The sequence below is a fragment of the Bombyx mori genome, chromosome 10 (genome assembly GCF_030269925.1).
Source record: "Bombyx mori chromosome 10, ASM3026992v2".
NCBI lineage: Eukaryota > Metazoa > Arthropoda > Insecta > Lepidoptera > Bombycidae > Bombyx > Bombyx mori.
The window spans coordinates 12,645,022-12,660,119 of record NC_085116.1 but is presented as its reverse complement, the minus strand read 5'-3'; the positions used below and the strand labels follow the sequence as shown (position 1 = coordinate 12,660,119).

Below are 15,098 nucleotides of genomic sequence, written 5' to 3'. Positions count from 1 at the left end.
AGACGTAATCTGATATGGAAATAGTTTGAATCCTGTCAAGAATATAGGCTATCATTCATTCCAATTGTGCTCACGCGATATTACACTTAGGCCATGCTGCAGGCGAAGAGCTAGTGAGGAAAAAGGAAACAAAACTTAGAACGAACATAGCTTAGACACGCAAAAAAGATCAATCTGAAAATCCATGCACAATAAAACCGAGGTGATTTATTAAAAAAATGTAATTAACTAGATAATACTTGTTATAACCTTCTTTTCCATAATCTATTATTTAAATTATAGTTCTAACATATTGTTATTTTACCATCTATCATTATTTTATCTTAGTTATGTCTTGAAAACCTTGTTTATAATAAACTTCGAATTCCTGTTTTTTCGTTTATTTCATATTGCGTTGATGCAAGATTTAGATAACCGAAATCATGTGGCCAATAACAGTTTTACGATTATTTAAATAAAATAATATATACTTATTCAGGAGTGCAATGCTTCGTTTCACTCTATCAGCTTTTTATTGAGATCGATTCATTGGTAAAAATAACGATCGATGAAACGATTTCAGATCTCATCCCTTATTCACATAGATTTATTAAACTTTCTTTAGGTTTAAATGTGTAATAACGGTGGTTTATTAACTATTTAGTATCTGTAAAAGTGCACAAATGTGGGAAAATGAAAGAAAGCCACTGAACGTAACTTCTCAGGATCCTCCAAAAAGTCAACTGCAAAAGTTTCAGTAAATGTCCACAATTTTACTGAGATTAAATTTCATCCCATATCATCTCATCTGATATTAATCAACTTCATTTCATTTCATAATATAATTTTCTTATAAAAAAAGTTTTCATTAAAATTAAAATAAGGCTTGACCTAAAGGTCTTAGTTACCAAGTCATAATAAATAAATATAAAATATCTTTAAAAAAATTTCAAATTTGATAATTGTATTTTGTATTTTACAAAAAGGTAAAATGGTCAAAATAAGATACCGTATAAAAGGACGGCGAATAATTAACATATGAAGTTTATTCCACAAGCATAAATTAACTAAAAGGTCTGATTAAATTTATATCTAAATCAAAATGGATGAAAACATTCATAACAATGTAGCGGTCTTAGCTATTCTCGATAGTCAACGTAAGTAATGTAAACAATTTATAGGTACTTTATTCTTCAATCATACTAAAAAATGTTTTAAATATTTTAAACTATTCTACTATATTCAATTAAATTTTAGCTAATTTGTACAAACCAAATATGCCAGTTCCAACATACAATCACAATCAAAACATTAGCCAACAAGAAGAATCGGATGTAAATGAAATGAATAAGCAAAGTAAGATTTTATACTAATTATGAAATTTTCGTTACATCAGTATTTAAGTGTAGTTATCATATAAAAATTCCACAGATATCATTTGGACAAAAAATTCTACAATAATGTTACTAAATTTATACGAAACTAAAATACATATGTTGGATAATCCTAAGAAGAAATCAAAGATGTGGATATCTATTGCAGAAGAATTAAAATCATTAAACGTAGAGGTAATAGAACCTTGGTTTGAGTATGTACTGTTTAAGAGCTGAGTAAATGATTCAAAGGTTTTAAAATACTGTAAAATATTGATTGATATAATATATTCATGAAAATTAAAATTAAAAACAAGAAACACTTCTGAAGCTGATAATAATTACAGGTAACTGCAGATCAGGTCAGATGGAAAATAAATGCACTCACAAAAAAATATAAAGACTGCATTGACAATGGACAAGGAGCAGTATCTTTTAAGTATTTTAATGAGATGCACCAAATATTAGGCCGCTACAACGATAATGGTGGAAATTATAGATTGGCTTCTGGTGTTATACAAGAAGACGCAGAGAAAAGTAAAGACCGAAAGAACTTAATGAAAACAACAACTCCTTTTAGAAAATTAAGGGCAGAACGTAGAGCTAAAGTAGAATTAGATAAACAGTGGATAGAATACATTAAAAGACAAGAGGAACAAAAACAAATAAGAGATGAAAGGTATGAGAGGAGTTTGAGATTAAAAGAAGAGGAACTACAATTGAGAAGAAAAGAATTAGAACTGAAACAATCCATAGCTTTAAGAAAGTTACAACTAAGAGAAAACAAACAAGAAGAACTTCTTAAAATAGAACGAGAGAAATGTGCTTTGTTAAGGAAACTAGTGGCAGAACATGAAATTTTGAGACAGTAAATTTGTTGTTCTTGGGTAAATTGGCTATTACTAGGAAAAGCCAAGAAAAATCCATTTTTGAAGCAAAATTAGTAAAACAAACTATCTTTATAAAAAACAAAGCTGTTAATCTAATACAATTTATACACGCCATTTTAAGAAATTCATACTTCATGAATCTACTAATTGAAGTAAAGGCATCTCTGATGCTTATTGTTTCACACAAGATCAGTTGGACCTCTGTCACCGCCTAGCTTTAAACCCTACAATATTGGACGCAGTACAATTAATTGAAAAAAAATGCTACAAAAGAAATTACTGGCTTGATAATCTGATTTCAAGTCAAGGGTCCCTTCAGAAACAAAGTGTAACCTTTTCTAGAATAGCAGGATTAATGGTGGCCTAAAGAGCCTTCCAGTTTCATCAGGACAGGTCAAGTCGAATGTGTTTTATTAATAACCAAGAATTATAATATTTGTTAATTGTTAAAAAGTACATTTATTTAAATGATCGCTCAATAAGATAAAATTATGGATCACACAAATAGTAGATCCCGGTCATAGCTTACTGTGGCCATGTCTAATTCCTTGAAACTACTTACACACAACCTGTTGTACATTGCTCATACTGTACTGCGATTAAATTATGAAGCTCCCTAAAATCTGTAGTTTTTGCATAAAATAGTAACTAAATCCCTCAGTTGTTACAAGTTAACCATCTATAATTAAGTAACATAAAATATGTACAGTGGTACATCAATATACGATTGCCCTAATATACGAGTGTTATGAGGTACAAGCCACTGCGCGAGCAATATTTTGCTTCGAGATGAGAGTAAGACTTGAGATACGAGGAATCACATAATACCCCCACATGTGGAGTACTATTATAATTTTTTTTCTTATTTAAAAACACATAAAAAATGACAGGTCATTTTTTGGGAGCTGGAGCAGATTAACGGCATTAAAATTAATTTCAATTGGGAAAATTGCTTTGATATATGAGCAATTTGACAAGCGAGAAAGGTTACAGAATTAATTAAACTCGTATGTTGAGGTAGCACTGTATATTATTTAGTCGTGATTAACCTCTAAATGATCATTTTCATTCAAGCAATAATTATGGAGTATACATGCAGCTACAATCATGTCTGTGATGAAAGCTATATTTCGATAAACAGTAAACAATTTAATTCTGCGGAACCTAGCCTTTAACAGAATAAAAGCTCTATCGCCCAACTTTCTAGCAGATGCATGTAATGCATTAAATTCTCTTTGTTGAGGTGTCAGCCTTTTATTTTCTCTAAATGGTGGTACTAGCCATGGTAAAGATGGATACCCTGAGTGGCCTATTAAAAATGTATTGTGTGGAAACAAAGAATTTCTGTCATGAGTTGCTGTATGATATAAAGGTGATTTCTTCAAGGCCCGAGTGCAGTTGGATGAGCCTGGTTCTCCACAAAAGATGTTTGTAAATCTCAATTGTGAATCAATCGTTGCTTGCAAAATTATTGAAAAGTGACCTTTGGGATTACAGTACTCTCGAGCATTTTTAGGTTTTTCTATTCTTATGTGGGTACGATCTATAACACCTAAAATGTTTGAGATTCCAGTCTTTAAATGGAAATTGTCACAAATATATTGTATTTCATTAAAATCTTGTGGCCATCTTATGGCATCATTCAGTTTTGTCAAAATCCATGATGCCACTTTTCTTATGACACGAAATGTTGATGATATTGAAATATCAAAACGGGTAGCAATTGGTGTTAAGGGTTCAGTATTTGAGATAAATGTTAGAAATATGTAAAAACATAACTTTGACTCGAGTGGTTTAAGTCCAAATTTATGTGATGCAATGAATCCTGATTTGTCCAATTCACCTGGAATCCAAAAAATGTTTAATGTAAGACATGATAAAAAAATGAAAGTTTTTTTATTGATCTTATTTTGTATATGGGTGAACAAGTATATGGCCTTCCTGGTGTTAAATGTTTACTTCAATCCACCAACATACTATGAGATATATCCAATATATCATATGCCATCCCCACTATGAGATATAGGTCCATGTTATAATTGTATGAAATTGAATAACTGCTGTCCTCCCTTCAAACTGAAACACATTATTGTTTCACCACAGTATGGTCATCTATGCCCAGGTGGCATTACAATACTCTCACCTCTCACAATAAATATCAGTTAGTGATTGCAATACGCCAATATAAATAATTTTCAGATGCTACCCATCCTCGGGTGAATCGCTTGGTCGCCCTTTATGACACCCAGGAGTGATATGTTCAGATAAAAAGCTATAAACCCATTTTACCAATAAGACGAAATGCTGTTTTTCTTGATAATCTCATTCGATTTTTAAATTCGGCGTCAGTCCATGAATCTATAATATGCATATAATCATCGACTCGTCTTCTTCTTAGTCTTATAAAATATTGCATAGGAGGAAAAAAAATTTCATCGTCCTCATCATCAGGCCACTCAATTTCTGAAGAGTTTCCCTCGACATTAGATACATGACTGAAACTGTCTGTATCACTGTCATCGGTGCTAATTAAAAAGTTGTTGGTTTCGGCAAGCCAAATTATTTGGTTGTTTTTAATCATTTTTCAACATTCTCAACTTGTAAACAATAAATTTAAAATTCTCGGTATAAGTAATCTATAGTAATATTATTTGTTCTAGTTTATTTATACATTGTCTCTATTAGTGTAAATATGTATAAACCGCTGTACCACCGTACTTGTTTGAAAATATTAAGATTGTTATTTTGATACAATTGTAAACATAAGTAGGTATAGTCGTATTTCGTATTTTTATTAGACGAAACCAACTGACAGTAGCTAATGTCACTGTAAAATAATGCTGCCAGTGATCTCTTGGTGATCTCGAACGTCATAGAGCGAGATTGGTAGACTTGCCAGCTAAAATAGGTATATTTGTACTATTTTGTACCCAAAATCGGTACATATTTGTCAAAAAATATACAATATTCAATCAAATTCGTTTATTTATTGAAAAAAAAAAAACAACTTACAGACTAATTTATAATAATCATATTTAGGAATAATTATTTTTTATACCAATATTGTTTGGCCATAGCTGCAGTCATCGTTGAATTAATTTCAAAATCATAACAATAAGCTGTATTAAAAAGTCGTTTTGCATGTAATAGACCAGTGATTGATTCAGTAGACACCCTATTTCGCTGTTTTGTTTTCAAAAAATTAATATGTGAAATTATGCGTTCAACGTTAGCGGATGAATAGGGAAGTGATAAAATATTAAGGATGAAATTAGACAGCAAAGGAAACATTTGAGTTTCATCGCCACGTTTTGCCAACATTACGCCAAAATAGTTCTACATCATTAGGAAATGTTTTGATATATTTACAATTTCTTAAAATGCGTCGCTCTATATCAATTTCCTGGAAATCATTGCTCTGAACAATATTGGGAAAGAGCCCACTCTTAAGAAGTATCGAAGTAGTTTTGCCAATTTTAACATTTTTTTGATCAATAATGTCTAAAAGTGTCAAATCGGTAGAAAAATCGGGAGAATTTCCATGTATACTCTGAAATCGTAGAAAAATCGTTATATTTCGGTATATCGGTAGAGCATAGCCCATATCGGTAGAAAAACCGAAAAATTCTTTAGGTTCGAGACCACTGAATGTTGCTATATTTAAAGTAATAGTGATGCGTTCAGTTCTCGTTCAATCAAATGAACGAACAATGAGTGTGAAGAGTGAATCATTTCAAACTATAAAAGAATATTATTTCTATTTTACAATAAAAATTATATTAAAGTGCTCTAATGTATGTTACTAGTAGTATGTAACTACAATCAGTTTTTATTATTTTCATTACCTATAATTTCCTATAATTGTTATATTTTATACATCTATAGTTTCAACTATATGATGTATTGAAAATAAGACAGTCTTGCAAGTTTCCTCGCAATATTTTCCTTAATGTTTAAAACACTCGGTATTCAGTATAGGTAGAAACTATAGGAACATAATCGTTGAAAACTCGTTGGTATGTACAAAGCACGACTAAAATTCGAGCCCGATATCGGCAGTTCGGCACACTAACTATTCACTAGACAATCGAGGCAATTTCATTAATTCAGGAGTTTTTTCAGAAGTCGTCGTGGCCTAAAGGATAAGACGTCCGGTGCATTCGTATCGAGCGATGCACCGATGTTCGAATCCCGCAAGCGGGTACCAATTTTTCTAATGAAATACGTACTTAACAAATGTTCACGGTTGACTTCCACGGTGAAGGAATAACATCGTGCTATAAAAATCAAACCCGCAAAGTTATAATTTGCGTAATTACTGGTGGTAGGACCTCTTGTGAGTCCGCACGGGTAGGTACCACCGCCCCGCCTATTTCTGCCGTGAAGCAGTAATGCGTTTCGGTTTGAAGGGTGGGGCAGCCGTTGTGACTATACTGAGACCTAGAACTATATCTCAAGGTGTGTGGCGCATTTTACGTTGTAGATGTCTATGGGCTCCAGTAACCACTTAACAGCAGGTGGGCTGTGAGCTCGTCCACACATCTAAGCAATAAAAAAAAAAAAAAAAAAATCATTCACTTTGTCACAATACTATTTTTATTTCATCAAAAACTGACAGCACAGTAACACCGGTCATTCACATGCGCACGAATACGCAAACCCGCAAGTGTAGGACGACATTTGCGAATGATTATGCAAAGTTTTCGCTACATTCGTGGTTTTCCAAGCTGTGTCGGTTTTTTAACAGACATCAAAGCGCGCGAACCGCGAACCTTCGCGTAGTCTCCCACACATGCGTTTGCCCTTTTGCGCCGACGATTGCGAAGGTAACGGACGTATCGCCATTTTCATAGTTCGTGTAGTATATATACTGTGTAGCGTATCTTCATCAAAAGAAATCCCATAAAAACAGCATGGCTGTTAATGATGTCTGGGAAAGAATTCAAAACTCTTTTTCTCTTCAATGTTCTATTGACGAATTAAAAAGGAGGAGAAATTCGTGAGACATTCGTAAACAAGTGTAGGAGGAAGCGCAAACGGGTTCGCAAATTGAGTATGCGAACCCATTTGCACATGCGCGAAAACATTCGTACAATGTACGAATGTTTTCGCGCATGTTACACTACTGTGTAGCGTACCTTAATCATGGAGTTATGAAAATGGCGAAACGTCCGTTACCATCGCAATCGTGGGCGCAACTGGTCACGCGAATGTGTGGGAGACTACACGAATAATCGTGGTTCGCGTGCTTTGATGTCCGTTGAAAAACCGACACAGCTTGGAAAACCACGAATGCAGCGAAACCTTTGCATAATCATTTGCAAATGTCGTCCTACACTTGCGGGTTTGCGTATTCGTGCGAATGTGAGTGACCGGTATAATAAAAAATAAAAAAATACCTTACGACTATAGGTAGGTAGGTATGTATGTTATACCATACCTAAGTAGTTTTATTTTTCCAACTGGAAAGGCAAAATTATCCCACCATACAATCAAATTTTTTATATATTTTTTAAACATGAAAAATTATATTATGAAAGGACTTTTTGGCGGGAACACGAGGAGTGAAGTTGTGTGATTTGTTTTATTTTGTCTATTTAGTGTTTCTTCAGGTTTAAATGTGTAATAACGGTGGTTAATTAACTGTTTAATATTTGTAAAAGTGCACAAATATGGGAAAATGAAACAAAGCCGCTGGACGTAACTTCTCGGGATCCTCCAATAGTCCACTGCAAAAATCTCCGTAAATGACCACCATTTTACTGAGCTTATATTTCATCCCACATCATCTCATCTCATTTCATTTAATTTAATGCCAGTTGATTAATGTCTCAAATGAATCATCTTCATTTCATTTCACTCCATATTATCATTTTTCATAAAACTAAGAATTTAAAATAAAATAAGACATGACTTAAAGGTCTTTGTTATCAGGTCATAAAATCCCTAAAAAAAGTGAACTAATTTGTGTTTCATTCACAGATGCCAGATGGGGGGGGATTCCCTGCAAATTCAGGGGGTTTTTCGACCTTGGGGGGGGGAAATTCGGGGTGAAATATTCTTTGGGGGGACATTCGGGGGGAAAAAGTTAGTTGGGAGAAATTTCGAAGGTTTTTGGAGTATCAATTTGCAATTACTATTAGAATAATTATAGTCTACTATACTATTCACAAGTCAATATTATAAAGGACAAATTATGCAACCAAATAGCAATAGAAACTGCCGAAGCGGTTCTCAGGATTCGATTTTCACAGCCAAATAGATGCATAAATTTTGTTCCCACATCGGACATGTTAAATATCTTTAACTTCGAAAACGAGTATGCTTTAAATAATAATAACGAAAGTGAATATGATCGTGATAATTGTTTAGAGATGGTTGAAGTTATAGGGATAGCTTGATTAAAAATAAAAGAATCATTTTGGTTTTTTATTTCTTCTTTAAAATAAGTAAAAACTGTTTTGGGGGTTTTTTTCTTCAAAAAGCCTATTTTCGGGGGGTTTTCGAAAAAAGTTGGGGGGAAATTCACACGGTCATCTGGCAACACTGGTTTCATTTTTATTGTTTTGTGTACATGAGGTTTTACTGTTGATTGTGTACTAAAAAATTTTGTTTTTAATTTATAAATCGTACAATACACATAATATATAAAATTATAAATGGACTTTAGCGGGAATGCTTCTACGTATGTTATTTTAGATGAATGTGAGTGAATTTTATGTAACATGTTTTTTAATATATGGAGTAGGCTTTTGAACTGAGTAGCACAAGAAGTCAACTTAGTAGTAGTACCGTTAGTTAAATTCATCCAATTAACTCAACTGCAATATCGTTTACAAGACCTAATTTAGCTAGTTATATAGCGTTTATTTATACTTATTTAAATGTAGTACTTAAAGGATTATCATTCTAATCTATTCATTTATGATCTCAATATGTTCAAATTTACAAAATAAGTACTGGGAAAATTTTCCCTAATCATTGGGCATAAAATAGCAACTGTGAAAACAAAACTGTCTACCAGATATAAGATTTCAACAATAAGCCAATAACTAGTAAAGTCAAACATTTAAAAAATCAATTAGAAAAATACAATGATGTACATAAATACTCTTATTGCCTGTGCAAGATTTTATAAATATTTTTTACATTTCCAGCTAAAGACATTGCTATTGATTCAGCAAGTGAAATGGAGAGTAACGACAGAATCAATATTATGAATGAAAGATCTGAGAAACATAGTATGTATTATTTTTTATAAAGTATGGCAAAGATTTAAACAAAGATTAAGTTTTAGAATTAATCGCTATTCTTAATACTACAAGAAAACAAAGTATTTTCATGAAACTTGCTTGTAAAAATTACTTGCTGCTTGCATGTATCTTCCTACAATACATCCTCATCTTGATAGAATGTTAATATTTGAAATAAGATTGCCAATAACATAATTTCAGTGATCACCATTAGGTTATTTTTATTCTTTCTTTCTTATTACCCTCTGCTGCAGTGTAGGGCTCGAATCAAATTATTCCATTTGCACATTTATTATTTTAACACTATCAGTTTGTAGTTTTATGAGGTGCCGCAGATAGGACAATATTTCATTGTCACCGACTACTTAATGTATTCATTATGAAACAGCTACAATTGAACGAAATTTGTTGTACATAACCTCCTTGACATGGGTAGTGTTGCTTCAATGGGAGAAAAGAAAAGGTTTCTTGCATCAAATTGTCACTGTTGATAAAAAATGGATCTATTATGACAATCTGAAGTGCAGAAAGTCATAGGTTTTGTTGTACATAGCCTCCTTGACATGTGTATTGTTGCTTCAATGGGAGAAAATAAAAGGTATCTTGCATCAAATTGTCACTGTTGATAAAAAATGGATCCATTACTACAATCTGAAGTTCAGAGTCATAGATTGAGCACGGCCAACCATCAATATTAGTGGCAAAGCAAAGTATTCATGGGTATGTGGCTAATATTAGTGGAAACCCCTGATGTATATTCTGGTGAGGTCAGAGGAGTGCGATTTATTAGGAACAGCTAAAACCAAAGGAAACCGCATCAATTGCAGTTGGTAGTGATAATCAGTTATTCACTACCAACTGCAATTGATGCGAATGAGATAAAAGAAAAATGGTCAGAATACTCTGAAAAACATGATAAAGTCATTTTGCTGCACTACAATACTCGTCCGCACGTCGCAAAACCAGTACAAACATATTTAAAAACACTTAAATAGGAAGTCCTACCACACCTGCCATATTCTCCAGATGTCGCTTCTGCAGATTACCATAAAATTTTTTAATTGCCGTATAGGCAGACAAGCATGCTGCCCACGTGATGGTGAGTGGTTACCGTCGCTCATGGACGTCAGCAATGCCAAGGGCAGAGCCAAGCCGCTACCTACCGCTTCAAAGCCGCTGCCTACCGCATTTCTTTCGATGGTTCCTAGAAAATACTGAAGTCCTACCGCACCTGCCATCGCTTCTCGATTTCGCTTCTGCAGATTACCATCTCTTTCGATGGTTCCTAGAAAATACTGATTTGATGCTTGAAAATTTATAATAATAATAATAACAACAAATAGCTTGTCTAATGAGCTTGTCGTCCACACATTAAGCAATAAAAAAAGTATCTATATTACAATTACAATTGTTATTACAGGTGCAGTGTGGACAAGTAATGCAACTTCAATACTCTTGAAACTGTATGAATCAAATTTGCAGATGTTAGAAACACCCAAAAAGAAGACTAGAATATGGATGGCTATTTCACAAAATTTAAAACATTTTGACATAGATGTATGTATTCATAACAGTTAAATATATATTGCATTAAAAATATCTTTCATACTGGATCCATTAATAACTTTCGAATTACCAATGGCCAAAGTTAATGCTTAACAAAGGTCACAAGAAATAACTTGATAAGTGGATTGTCAGTCACTAGTTCTTTTACCTTTGTTAGCGTTAACGTTAACTCCAATCGCATACGTTGAAAGCCTATCTGAACGAGGCAAATCTTCCATCATATCTTGACCGCTTTTGTACACTTTGTACCACTCAATAAACACATGTTTTTGACAAAGTCAATTCACCGTAAACCTTCTGTAACATTTTCAGTGACTCCACACGAAATTCCATTGGCGATGGAATATTTAAGACACTTTTTGTTTGATGTTTTTGTCTAATAAGACATTCGCATTACACACTAGATGTGATTTAATGAAAAACAGCACTGTATTTATTCTAAATAGACTCAGACTACGCGCCAAAATGGAAAACAGTTGTGCCAATCTAAAAACAACAAAAAAGAGTTGAACCGTAAATAAATCATCCATTCCCGATACCTTTATGATCGAATTTATATATTTAATATTTTCAGATGACTGCTGATCAAGTGAGATGGAAAATAAATGCCTTAACAAAGAAATACAAACAATGCATAGATTCGGAATGTAGGCAATATGAAAAATTTAAGTATTTCAAAGAAATGGATAGTATTTACTCACAATATAATGTAGACTGTGATTCCTATTTAATAACAGAACTATTGCACAAAAATAATGAACGAAATAACCAAAATGTGAATAGTTCTCTATCCAAGAAACCTATAGAAAGTAAGGCAGTTATAGAAATGAGGAAAATCAGATTAGCAAACCGCATTGATTCAGAACGAAATCAAAGTAAGGTACAATTAGAAAAACAGTGGCTGGTATACTTAAAAACACAAGAAGACCAAAGGCAATTAAGAGATAGAATGTATGAGAGAAGTCTAAAGTTAAAAGAGGAAGAGTTGGAATTGCGGAAAAGAGAACTAGAGTTAATAGAATCTCTAGAAGGCAAAATAATTGACTTAATAGAAAAAGAACATGATCAAGTTTTACAGCTTGAAAGAGAAAAATGTGATCTAATGAAAGAAAACCTCACAATTTCATAAGTTGATTGATGCTAAACTTTTAAGTTGTATTTCAGGATAAAAGTAGTGGAGAAAATGTGTAAAAAGTACTGTTTAAACCGGTAGATAGAATATAATAATGTTACGCCGGTAAGAGTAACGCTATCTATCGCCGAATAGTCGAACGAATATCGAAGGACCTAGTAGCACCTAGAACGAACGCTCAAGTAGAACAACACCACCTACTGTCAGATAGCGGAAACTACTACTAGAGATGTGTGGAATATTCTCGATAATTCTAGGGATGAGGTATCGGCTATAGAAGCGTTGTAGAGATGACACGCAGTCAGTCAGTAATCGGAACTACTCGAAGCGAAACAGCGAATGGATCACCTGAAGCGAAGCGGAACAAGCGAATTGAGAGTTTTAAAGTGTTTGCTGAGTGTTTTAAGTGTTCCAAGTGTTAAATACAGTTTTAAGTTGTACTTTGGTGAAATTTTATTTATCCCAAACCCCAGCGCGTAACAATAATAATAAGTTTCATTTTATTTTGTATAATATCACTTTTTGTATTTTAGAAGTGCTTTCGGCCATTAGTACAAATCTGGGCTGGTGGACTATTTTTTCTTGCCTGTTTATGGTTTTGGATTGGAGATTTTTCTAGGGCCTTTCCGATTTTACTAGAATTATAAGAAGTGCAATGGATTAACCAGAATAAGGGGTTTGCACAAAACTTCTCGAGGGTCTCAAAAGGGTCGAACAGATTACGGGCTCAACCTAAGAGAATTTTCTTACACTAGTTCTAGGTAGAGCGCTAGGTACTTCGCAGTCTGTCACCAGATCGGGATGGTGACCCACTGAGGAGATCCGACGAGAAACTCCGTTGGTTTTGTCTATGGGTTAGTTAGTTCGACGAGGACGGTGAACGGTGCTTCAGGGGCCTAAAAGCACCGAAATTGGAGTCGACAAGACATGTTTCGAACTTAGCGTTGTCCCGTCGCCTGGGTTGAATAGGTAATTACGGCTACCTTAATAAGACGATTATCGTATAGCACCGCTTTGTCTAAGTAGCGTCGCGGTGAAGCTACTACAACCCATCGAGGCTATTAGCAATAGGGCTCAGTGAATTTGGCTCCCTATTTTTTGATTTTCAGATTTTTTTTATTTTTAATTATTTGTTCGTCATTTGTTCGTTAATGTTCGAATGTGAAAATTGTTTGTCCGTCTTTTATTTATTTATAATTAATTAAACAAATGATCACCGTTAAGTGGGCCCCTTTACTAGATATCTTTATTTTTATCGCTCAGATTAATTCATTTTGATCAATTGAGTCGTCTATTATCAAAGGTGGCAATCTGTGCATTTGGACAAAAAAATATTATTGATATGTCGATACAGATTGATTTGAATATAATCGTCTCCTTCAAAGAATACGGTTCAAAACCTGCATTAAATAAAGGTTAATACTTAACCTGTCATTTATCTAACGGCCTGGCCACGGGGATCGGCGGTGCGAACAGCGAAGCGGTGGGCGAGGCGACCATTCGCGCAGCACCGTTTGCAGGCCACGGGTACTCACGTTCGCCGCCGCGACTAGTAAGGAAGTCCGACAGCGAAATGTCTATATCGAAATTATCTCGATATTGCTTACAAATTAATAGTTTTTTGGTTCAGGACCTATTATTTGGAAAAGATTGTGAAGTACATGATTTGAATAAGAATCGGAGTATACCTATAGATGGAGAATTCCACAAGAAGTACGAGAAATACTTTGGGTGGCTAGACTTCCAAATAGCTGGTCTAGCTAGTATTTCAGCTATTTTATTTTTTTATTGCTTAGATGGGTGGACGAGCTCACAGCCCACCTTGTGTTAAGTGGTTACTGGAGCCCATAGACATCCACAACGTAAATGCGCCACCCACCTTGAGATATAAGTTCTAAGGTCTCAAGTATAGTTATAATGGCTGCCTCACCCTTCAAACCGAAACGCATTACTACTTCACGGCAGAAATAGGCAGGGTGGTAGTACCCACCCGTGTAGACTCACAAGAGGTCCTACCACCAGTAATTACGCAAATTATTATTTTGAAGATTTCATTTTTATCACACGATGTTATTCCTTCACCGTGGAAATCAATCGTGAACGTTGAGTGTTGTTGAGTACGTATTTCATTACAAAAATTGGTACCCGCCTGATATTCGAACACCGGTGCATCGCTCAACACGATTGCACCGGACGTCCGTTAGGCCACGACGACTTTAAAAATATAAAATAAAAAATAAATAAAAAATATAAAAATTTCGGCGTTAATTTTTCGCGGCGAAAACAACTAAACTCATTTAATCACTGCACTATTCGCCGCGACTACCGCTCGACTCCGTGGCTTGCGCCGTCCGTATTCATGCATTTGTTTTGCTCGCCCGCCGCATCGCGCGATTCGCTCGGTACATTTCGCCGGTCGCTTCGCCGGTCGCCGGTGCGCGTGGCTTGTTAGGTACATTTCTATGCGCTTGTTTTAGTCGCTAGACGCTTCGCCGTTCGCACCGCGCGAATATTCGCATCGGCGAATGTCCCGTGGCCAGGCTGTAAGATGTCGTTCAGAAGAGTTTTGTGACTGCCAATGGAATACAAAATCAATAATTCGTTTTTCTGATTTACCAATAATTGTCCAAAAGTCACATTGCCGGCTTTGATAATAGTCGACTCAATTATTGTTTGTTCGACGACTATTGGTGATTGATCGATTATCGACATTAACGAACAAACGACGAACAAATAATTAAAAATAAAAAAAATCAGAAAATCAAAAAAAGGGGGGCCAAATTCACTGAGCCGAAATAATGTTGAAGATGAATGTTTGAAATATTGTTAATCACAATATATAGTAAGTAATCTATGCTACCAAATTTGCAATGCTACCAACCTAACATCCCGCCGCGCGACGCAA

At 34.5% G+C, this 15,098-nt stretch overlaps 3 protein-coding genes across 5 annotated transcripts; 2 read left to right on the top strand and 1 right to left on the bottom strand.

Annotated features, from left to right (window-relative positions):
- Positions 1-994: 994 nt before the first annotated feature.
- Positions 995-2,864, top strand: LOC110386901 (reticulocyte-binding protein homolog 2a). The gene is made up of 4 exons (XM_038013388.2): positions 995-1,136; positions 1,237-1,335; positions 1,411-1,547; positions 1,700-2,864. Exons 1-4 carry the CDS (start codon positions 1,082-1,084, stop codon positions 2,222-2,224), a joined length of 816 nt encoding a protein of 271 aa, XP_037869316.1. The 5' UTR covers positions 995-1,081; the 3' UTR covers positions 2,225-2,864.
- A 390-nt stretch (positions 2,865-3,254) lies between these two features.
- On the bottom strand, positions 3,255-5,191 carry LOC101744739 (uncharacterized). The gene is made up of 2 exons (XM_004923185.5): positions 4,532-5,191; positions 3,255-4,085 (listed from the first exon to the last, which is right to left on the bottom strand). The coding sequence occupies exons 1-2, from the start codon at positions 4,821-4,823 to the stop codon at positions 3,277-3,279; spliced, it is 1,101 nt and encodes a 366-aa protein (XP_004923242.2). The 5' UTR covers positions 4,824-5,191; the 3' UTR covers positions 3,255-3,276.
- Positions 5,192-8,769: 3,578 nt separating this feature from the next.
- LOC101744598 (uncharacterized) lies at positions 8,770-12,633 on the top strand. 3 transcript variants are annotated; one of them, XM_004923184.5, is made up of 4 exons: positions 8,770-8,947; positions 9,400-9,483; positions 10,916-11,052; positions 11,636-12,633. In XM_004923184.5, exons 1-4 carry the CDS (start codon positions 8,902-8,904, stop codon positions 12,188-12,190), a joined length of 822 nt encoding a protein of 273 aa, XP_004923241.1. In that variant the 5' UTR covers positions 8,770-8,901; the 3' UTR covers positions 12,191-12,633. The 3 variants fall into 3 exon arrangements, with proteins under 3 accessions (XP_004923241.1, XP_037869444.1, XP_062526676.1); XM_038013516.2 differs by lacking the exon at positions 9,400-9,483 and having other exon boundaries at positions 8,791-8,947; XM_062670692.1 differs by lacking the exons at positions 8,770-8,947; positions 9,400-9,483 and adding an exon at positions 10,075-10,215.
- Positions 12,634-15,098: the final 2,465 nt, after the last annotated feature.